Source organism: Vanellus vanellus, assembly GCF_965231255.1.
Source record: "Vanellus vanellus genome assembly, chromosome: 2".
NCBI classification, from domain to species: Eukaryota; Metazoa; Chordata; class Aves; order Charadriiformes; family Charadriidae; genus Vanellus; species Vanellus vanellus.
Genome location: NC_138906.1, coordinates 44,776,355 through 44,786,268, shown reverse-complemented (window position 1 = coordinate 44,786,268; position 9,914 = coordinate 44,776,355). Strand labels below are relative to the sequence as shown.

General features: G+C 42.9%; 1 protein-coding gene across 4 annotated transcripts in view; it reads left to right on the top strand.

Moving 5' to 3' along the window:
• Positions 1–9,442: 9,442 nt before the first annotated feature.
• SLC4A7 (solute carrier family 4 member 7) overlaps positions 9,443–9,914 on the top strand; it is a 93,992-nt gene continuing 93,520 nt past the window's right edge. For all 4 annotated transcript variants that reach the window (XM_082479986.1, XM_082479988.1, XM_082479987.1 and 1 more), the window contains exon 1: positions 9,443–9,608. In XM_082479986.1, coding sequence (XP_082336112.1) covers positions 9,561–9,608 — 48 coding nt within the window. In that variant the 5' untranslated portion in view covers positions 9,443–9,560. The remainder of the gene's footprint in view (positions 9,609–9,914) is intronic.

Sequence of the window (9,914 nt, the reverse complement as noted above, 5' to 3'; positions counted from 1 at the left end):
TCCGTATTCTGTTTCCACTTATTTTCTCTTTCTTTATTATTTATTTAAACTTAATTTTTCTAGATATTGATTCTACCTTAAGTTTTTAAAAGAGAAAATTTAACATAGAAAGTTGCCAGAATAGTCAGTAAAGAGTATACAATAAATAGCAATTCAAATATATTTCATAAATTATCTGATTTTACTAAAGTCACTTTGGATGAATTCCTGAGCAAATATTATGTATGAAACTTTCTGCTATGGTAGGTAAGCTGCACGATCACAAAGAAAAGTTTTATCTTTCAAGAAATCTGACTTTTTTATTATCAGACAAGAATTTGAGACTGTCCAACTATGGTGCACCTTTAAACCAGACCATAATAAAGAAGTAGCACTGTGAAGAATATAAAGAGCGTTTTAGCAGCACAAAGATAGTATGGTCTATCCCATGTATTTGTAAAGCTGTGCAGAACAGCTTTTTGCAATAAGAAATAAACAAGAAACTCATAGTACAAAGGAATCTTGAAGGCACCCGTGTGGAAGCTGACTGTGTCAATACAGACAGATAATTTTTGCAGATGGGGAGACAGGATAAAATTCTAATTTTGCAAATTCAGAGGAGGAAAATCCAGGAAGCTCTTTATCTTTTCTGTCTAAATTTTGATATGGATCGACTCCAGCTTACCTTCTCACCTCATCCCCCACTAATATCAATCAATCAATCAAAAGAAAAAAAGACACTTTTGAGATAAAATCCATGTGGGCTGGCTTTAGGCATTTTAATCCTTTGCTAAATAAAGTACATTTGCAAGTACATTAGCAAACTTTTGCTGAACTTCTATTTTTTTTTCCCCCGGATTGGCCTGTAACTTGACAGGCAAATTGTTTTGCAATAGCTGCTGAATTAAGGTGAAGTCCGTAATTCAGATCTGAAACTCTTAAATGCAACTTGTCCATAATTGGAAATTCAGTGCCTAGATGTCTGTCAGGGACACAGCTATTTGTATCTTGCCAAAAACAACTTGCTGGTTTGCAATCATAAGGGAAAACTTAGCTTCCCAGCTGGCTGATGGGTTGTAATCTGACTCCTACTCAGTTACCAAAGTGCTGCAGAAACATGTGTTCCATTTGTTGACAGAACAATTGTCCTGGATAGCATTTACTTACAATTCGGTACTTTCATAAATATTATAAGAACTTATGTCGTATAGCACAGAAAGTGCAGGTAGTAGTTTCCATTTTCACTGTGATGGCCTAGGGCCATCACTTCTGAGCACACTGCCAGCTCACTCAGTAAATCTTCTAGAGTGAAGTATAGGCAATTTAGGAATTGAGACAGATCATGCTGTACCTTGCTTTCCTTAGATGGCCATTCTCATTTCTGGCTGCTTTCTTCTTGCTCTAACTCTCATAGCTGCTTTGCCCAAAATTGCCTAATGGGTGGGATTTGTGCCACGGTGATTTCCAGACTGGAAATAGAGTAAGTGATTAGAATAGAAAGCACATGTGGGAAGCGTCCTGAATGACAAGAAGAGTGCACTTTGACACTGGCTCAGGAAAATCACAGAATCACAGAATGGTCAGGGTTGGAAGGGACCTCTGGAGATCATCTGGTCCAACCCCCAAATATTCAACTGTGATCTGACTTTTCTAGACTTTTTTGTGGACATCCCACCTCTTAGAACAATCTGATGAATACTTCTTCATTAAGAAAAAGATAGAAGAATAGATCAGATTACAAGGACCTGGAAAGTTGTTTTGTGTTATCTGTTGGTGATTTGTGAGGAGTCATCTTTCCTAAGAAAAATATTCAGAGGGACAGTAATCTCTGAATTTGTGCTGTAATCGCTTTATCTCCTGAACAATGCAGCTAAATTTGCCGTTGATTCTTTTTCCTTTCAGTTGAGAATCTTCACGTAGTACGTTGTTACAGTATATTCTTTAGGTGTCTCAGATAGGAGACTTGAACTTTCTAGAGGTCGCATTTACACCAGGGACTTCGACAACAGTCTCCTCGTGAGGAGGCTATAACGTCAGTAATTCCTAATCTGATTTGCATTAGGGAATATATACAGCTCATTAGCAGAACTGTCGTCTTAAAGTTAATTACAACATAACAAAATGTGGGACATGAATTTGACTTGTAAATAAATGTTCCTTAAATCCATGCTCCTCTATCAGTGCCAGAAAACCAGAGACAGAGGGGATGATGATCTATGCAGTAAGTATTTCTCTTTAAGTGAGGGAGGAAGCAAAGTAGGCCACCCACTTCCTCCCCCAAAATATCACAAAGCTGTGCCTAGTGGGACGTGTAACCTCATTTGCATCTGTCACGTCCTTCATCAACAAACACATTTTTCACTATCCTTCCCATGCTCTGGTAGAAACAACATTCAAATCTGTTCTGTCTCAGGAGGCCAGGAATGAAAGAGTTGCCTCCCTGTCTTATTGATATATTCTTGCCAACTCTCACCTTCTTGCTTAATTCCCCTTTTAAAGTAAAGGTTCCCTAACTCTTGTGGAGGAAATAGAAATATATAGGGTTATGTTTGAATGTAAGACTAGGAAAAGGCAATGTTTAATAAATTTGATAATATTCAGTAAAGCACTGTAGTTGCAATCTGTAATTAGATATTTTATTGTAATTTATTATAATGATTTATTAAAGGCTGTGGCTTTATTATGTCGCTGTTTTCTGTCCCTAAGTACCTTACTTTTCAAGAGCTGAAATTTGTCAAATGTAGAAGAAAAGTTAGACATGCTTTTTGGCTTTGTTGTTGGTCAGAAAGTAAAGACCACAATAGCAAATTGAAAACTTAGTATGTAGTAAAGCTACTTCATTTGTAAAGGTTGAGATTGCATAAATATAGTGTCTATTTTTGTTATTAATTTTGTAGCCCAGTTACATAGTTTCATAAACAAAAATTAAGCTACTGGTAGCGTACTGAGTAAAGAATAGTTCTACTCATAAAAACTTAAAAAAAACCCCACTTTTATGTTTAAAATGATTATTGAAAGAAAGGAAAATTATGTTAATGCAGATCATGTTACAACTGTTTTTAAAGGTACAGTCACCCGATCCTGGGTTAAGACCTTGTGGTACGACATTGTGAAATAGAAATGCCAACTCTGAAGGCATTTTGTATGTAGATAATTGGCATGTAGTTAATTGGGCGTTTTGGAACTGAGTCCAGAGGGTGTCCAAACTCATTTAGAAGTTGGCTTTTCATCACAACAGGTATGATTAAACTCCCTGGGGTGATGGAAGAGAAACTGTGTGGGAAGAATATGATCATCTAAAGAGCCTTATGGGAAAAGAGATTTGTTGTCCCATATTGCACAATTTACCTCAACTACCTGGAACCCAGGATATATGAATATCTTCAGTGTTTATTTGCTATCTTCCTGCTGTGCATGTGAAAAATTTTTTACAGAAGTTGACTAACCTTTAATATTCTTCATTGGCTGAGGAACGGGTTAAAGGTTAAACTCGGGACATTAGGCTAAGCAGTGCTATAATAAAGGGTGCTGATTGTTTTGGTGATCTGAAGGCCTGCACAGGTGAGGTTAAAATATTACACTGAGAGCCTATGTAGAATACAAGGAACAAGTGCAGATGTGTAATGTGTGAGACCACAGGATTGGAAAGAACTTCTTGGAAGCTTTTCTTGGAAGAGTCCTCTGCTACTGCAGGCATTTACATGCTAAAATCCTTAATGACTGCTTCAAGGTCCATCTTAAATGAAGTAGTTTCTTGCTTTCTCAAGGTTGCCCTAGACTTAAAAGTGTTTCTTTCATTCTTCTGGTATCTAGAAACTTTTTCCAGCCTAAATTGTGCCAATGTTGTCTTTTAAGTTAAACAACTGTTCCTTTCTTTGTCCTAGGGAAAAAAGTAAATATAATGGCTACCATAGAGCTAAACAATATAAAGGTGGAATGTCAGGAAGACCTCTTCTTGTAGTAAGCTGGCCATGGTGATGCTGAGTTGGTGCCCTGATCCAGTAAGCATTAAACATACGATTAAGTCTGAGGATGGATTTCACTGCTTTTCTGTACTGGGGGTTGAAATTTCTTGAATTTTAGATATTGCACACAAGCTGGATAAGGGAAGAAATATAAATTTGTGTTAAAAATCAGGTGCATATATTTTCACATGTATAGAAATTTAACTGAAAATTTTCTTTGAAGTCTGCTGCTGCTATTGTTGATTGCCAAATTCCTTATTTGTGTTACTGTGCTCATACAAGGTAAGTACTCTGTATGAGTAAAGCTGGTAATAAAGAGGGATAAATAGCAACAGACGGACACACAATCAAGACATTTGGTAGATTGTTAGAGACCTTTCATACTATCTGACCATGCCCCCTAAAATGGCTGGTTCTATAACTGGAGCTAGTAAATCTTTGCCTTCTGTCAGAGGTCGGTACTGATTTCAGTATTGTGACATGATTAAGTGGTAGATTTTTCTTCTCTTTTTTTAAAGACAAACTGAAACAAATTTCCCTAGCCTAAATCTCTTTTGAACTATGTAACAGCTCAAACACATACCCGTTTTAAAATGTGTATTTTTCTTTCTCTTTATATGGAAGAAAGAAAAAACATAAACACAATTGATCTTCTAAAAGACAGGAGAATTGAGGAGAGAAAATGAAGTGGAAGTGATTTTGTTTCCTAAGTAACCTGTCTTGACTTGCTATATACCTTTCAAATCTACTTTACTCATCTGAACCTGTACTCATTCAAGCTAGTGACTGTAATGATGGTGACATCACTGCTTTGTTTACACTGAAATCTCTTTTGAGGGCATCACAACAGAGGTGGTTTTAGGAGAGGTATTGATTACGCCTCAACTTTGGAATTTGGTAATTTTGGTATACCTCAAACATGCTGCACTTGTCCTCTAGTCTGCTTTTTTTCTTAGCTTTAGATTATGAACTCCTCAGGCCTGTGATTATTTCTTCATAAGCATTTAAAAACCACATAGAACAATAAATCTTCTGGAAAGAAACAAGACTAGCTTTGATCCCTGGCCATATTAATATACAATAAATATTTGGTCACAATTTTGCATTTAATATTGCACCCACAAACTGTGAGGAGAGAAGCACTCAACACTTGTAAATCTTAGTTTAGATCTGCCAGAATGCAGGTTGCTCTTAGTTTTGATTTGACCCTGTTGTTCATATGCCTTATGAGATGGTCTTAATTTACACAGTTGCTTCAGTTAGTCTGTTTTTACAAGACCATTCTTACTGCATTCAGCCCACCAAAAAAATGACAGCATTCACTTAATGAACCACTTCTCAGTGTTTTATCTTAGTTCTGCAGGCTTAGGATGTATTTATGACTTTATTATTTACTGCTCTGGGGATCAAAATATTTTTCTTTTGTGCTTTTTACTAGTATTCATCTTTATATGTCTGGTTGTTTTATAAGCATTGACTTTCACGACAGCTTTCACAGGTAAAGGAAAGGGTATTTATCCTTTTGCAGATGGCTAGCCAATGTCAAGAGCTTCAACTAATATTCAGTATCCAATTTTAGACACCTGCAACTAGTCATTTTTTTAAGTGTTAAGTATTGTATGACACTCATCTTCAAAATGCAACATCCTCTGGTTTTATTTGCAAGTGTCTTTGGCTTTTTTGCAGTCTGAACCTGGCAAACGGGTACCTAGAAAGTAAAGAATGCATGGTTTAGTTGCATTCTAAGTTTCGTTAATTAAATTGTGATGTAGAAAGTACATTGGCAGGGGTTCTGAGACTTCAGTTTTTCTGCTATGTTTTGCTTCCTAGCAGAGAACTCTTCTCTCCCTAGACCCTTTACTTTGTATGTTAACACTAGTATTTGTGTCTCTCTGCCCTTACCCCTTTTGTTTGACTTTTGTTAGTCCTATTTAAATGTTCTTTGTCCTACTGCAGCTATAGGAACTAGTTTTTGCATATTGTGTCCCTCTCCTCCTCACACAGTAATTTCATTTATTGAATTTTTGTTTGCTTCTGCCAGCATCAGATGCTCTAATGAGAAAGAAGAGCCAGTCCCCTTGTCTTCTTTCCCCTTTCAGCTCCTCTCTCGTTTTCTTTTTCCATTGGTGGCTCCTCAGTCTGAGACTCTGTCCTAGCCATGGAAATTATTTCTGCTTTCTCTGGGGAGAAAAGGTAACAGGGACTATGGAATACTGACTCTTAGCATTTTCTTCCTTCACCATTCGTAGGGCTCTTCTTAGGGGTACTACTGCTGCCAAAATAATCTCTTGTGATTACCTGCACCCGGTACTCCCCACCATTAAAGTTGCCAATGTTTTCATTAATGATATTGTGTCAGTCTGTAAGAACAGCCAGCATTAACAGCCAAAAACCTTGAGAAAGAGTCTGCTTTAGTGGAGGTAATGCCTGTTGCAGTTATCCCATCAAATGCCATCTTTTCATCCTGTTTGTGAGGTCTGTGGTAACTTCCTGCCAGAGGTCATACTTGCCAGAGCAGCTGATGACTGGAGTGGATTGGATGCTGGTGTCAGACTGGATGGAACGTGCTTTTATCAGCCCCTAACTTCCCTCCTTTGAGCCCTGTAAGTGCCTGATAGTTGGCAAGAAATTAAACAGCAGGAGAGTAAAGTGTAAAGCTGACAGTGATGACTTTGCCTTAAGGAGACAGGCAATTTCCTAATCAGAGATCCAGCTTATCCTGCAATTTCTGTCTTTTCCATCCGTGTCCAAGAATGTGTGTGGGGATGGGGGGAAGAAAGGGAGGAAGAGGAGGGGAAGAAAAGCACCATCAGGCCACTCTTGGTGGACCAGCTACATTATCTTACTGCAAATAATGATGATCCACTTCTTCAGTGCCACATGAGCCCTATCCATCTCCTTTCATATGTTATCTGGTGTGTCAGAGACAGTTGCACTGTCACGTATGCGCAAAGCTGGCTTGCTTCTATTTCAGTAATGGCTTTTGGAAAAGGTAGGTTTTGAACTTTGTGAAGCTCTGGTTAACTTGATGTGAACAGAGGTATCACTCTTTTTACTCAAGCAGCATGGCATGGGGAAGCTAGGTTGGCCTTTTCTGCTATAGTTATACATACAGTGACCAGATGGAATGCAGTGAGCAAACAAGTTTTTCAGCTCAGCAAATGACTGGGTGTTCACCTGGAGATACTGTTCTGAGCATAGTGTGCCAAAGGAAGTACGATGAATGAATGCTGGGCCCTACTGCCCTACTGCGCCTTGGTTTGTCTATTGGATGTACTCTGATGCCAGGGGAAAGAGTGCTAGAGCATCTCGGCAGAGATCCCTCTTCAAAACCCCTCTTCAGAGATCAAAAGGATCATGGAAAAGAAACATCCTTTAATGCCAAAACCTAACTGACATTTATGTCAATGGGCTCCTTTCTGATGGACTAAATGTTCTCTCTCTGGCTGAGTTTTCAGAAATGCTGTCTGCTGTCCCCTAGAGGAACCTCACTAAATACTGTAGTTTACTGCATATTACCGGAAGTCCTTATGTTAGATATTACTGTTCTCTGGGCTGAGTCTCCAGAGAATGGAGAAGTTCTGTGCTTGTGAAAGATGGTTTGTGTTCACCTGACTATCAAAGGAGGACCTTTGTGATCTGCCTCCCAAGACACCTATTTAGCACTAATTATGTGGGGCCTGAAGTTACAATCCATCTCAGTTACTACCCATGCTGTCTGGTATGAGATCATTTTCAGTGGTTTATCTGAGTTGAAACTCTGCCGGTACTGTTCCTGGAAGAGGAAAGGACAGAATAGGTCACAGTTACACTGCAGATGTATCAAGGCATTTTATATCAAGGTTATTATTTTTGTGGCAGTGGTGCACAGTGCTTTATTTCTGTCTATTATCTGTTCAAACTCAGCTGAGACCTGATCCAGGTCATAATCTTTGATTGAAGAGTGTGTTAAGATTGCTGCCTGTTCAATCAGTTCCACACAGCTTGCCTTACTTCATCTCCTCAGTACAACCAGGCAGGTGTAGCTTACACTAATGATATGTTCCTCAAAGTACAGGTTATAGTGACCTGGTGTAGACCCGTGCCAAGTCATTCATTTGAAAGCTTCCTCCAAGCTGTGTGGGTCAGGAGCTTTGGCTTCACAGCCGGGTCTGCATCTGTGGCCAGTGCCATCCAACAGTGTGTGCACCTGCTGTTCCTTCCAGGACTTCTGCTTCTGTTCAGAGAAACAGTGAACTATTTTCATCTGCAGAATGATCTGCCTCTGCCAATGCCTTTCCTGAAAAGCATAGAGAGGACTGCTGGTCACCAACCAGCTCTTCTTGCCCACACTCAGGCAAGGGTTCAGAGGCTTTTGCTAGCCTGTGGCCAGCCTCCAGAGCAGGCGGCTCCCGAAAGCCCTGCTAAGCCTCCTGCTGGTAGGCAGCAGGAGAGGCCTGGTTTGCCTCTACAGCCAGGTTTACATTTTTGTCTGCTGCGGGCTGTGCAGAGCCTCCTTTTATAGTGTTCCTAGTCCTGCACGGTGTTTGCTGATGCACACATTCCTGTTGCTTGCTGCTTCTAAAGCTGCTGATAAGACCAGCAGCTCTCTTATCTCCGTTCAAGAGGTCTTCTTTGAGATCCAGACTAATTCTGATCCCCTTCCCTTGATCTGCCTTGACCATGTTACACGTGCGTCAGTTAGCCTGCCTTCTCTCTTACAGTGCATCTCCTCTGATGCCAGCCTGATCTTCAAACCTCTGCGCCTCTCTTCAGGTCACCCATCCAAACTCTCTTTCAGAGACAAGCAGGGACTGGGCCTGCAATTAAGTCACTGGTATTTTCTCCCTGACACTTCAAAGTTCCCCCCTTTTTGAATAAAGGATTGTTGGAATATTTACATGAGGGCAAATAATATTATTTTTGGAAATGACTGAATTATTTTGGTTACACGCCCCCGAAAAAAAAAAAAAAAAGCACAACAAAATCAGCCCGAGGAGGGCACCTGGCATGGAAAATTTGAGGTTGCGTGGTAAAAGCTTGGCAGAAGTTACCAGCATGTGAAAAGGGCCACTGCGCCAGGCAAGCGTCAAACAGCCGTCGTCTACTCAATCTCCGTCCGCCGGCACTGGCGGCTCACCGCGCGCCGCTCCCGCCAACCCGTCCCTTCTGAGTCTTTCCCTCAGGGCAGCTCCCCCCGCCCCGGTAACGGGCGGCCTCCGCGCGCTGCAGGCGGCGGCTGAGGCTAGATGGGGGCCGCCCGCCATGCGGCTCCGCGTGGATCAACACTCCCCGCCGCCCCCTCGCGCGCCGCGCCCCGCCTCGGGTGTGTGTGAGGGGGGGTGGGCGCTGCTGGGCGGACGTGGGGGCGTTGACGCGCCGGGCGCTGCGCTCCCTCCCCATTGGCTGGAGGCGCTGCCGGTCGCGCGCGCGGGGCGGAGGGAGCCGGGCGCGCCGAGGCGGTCTGGGCTCAGCCTCTCCCCCCCCGCCTCGGCGCGGCGGAGCAGTTGCGGCGGTGCCGTCCTGAGGGCACCAGCGCCGCCCGGCTCCGCCAGGCAGCTATCTAGCCTCGGCTCCAGCCCGCGCGTTCGCCTCCCGTTCCGCTTCCCTCTGCCAGGCGATCTCGGCGGGACCGCGATGGAAGAGGAGCGGGCGGGCGAGCAGATGAGACCGTTGCTCACCACGGTAAGGCAGGGGTGGGGTGCGGGATGTGTGTGTGTGTGTGTGTGTGTGGCGGGGGGGCGCACAAAGGGCCGCCGCGGGGCAGCGCCTCCCGCGTCCCGTTACCCCTTTTGTCGAGTGAAGGAGAGGGGAAGATGGGGGACCCTCCTCTGGCTCCCCAACCCCCCGGCGGCGGTAGGACGCGGAAGCGGCGCCGCCGCTACCTGAGCGCCGGGGGGTCCGCGGCCCCTCTCGCCGCGGGGCAGGAGGGCGCAGGTGTGCCCGCGTGGTGGCCTCGTGCGCGCGGCCGTGCGCCCCCCACCCCCGGTG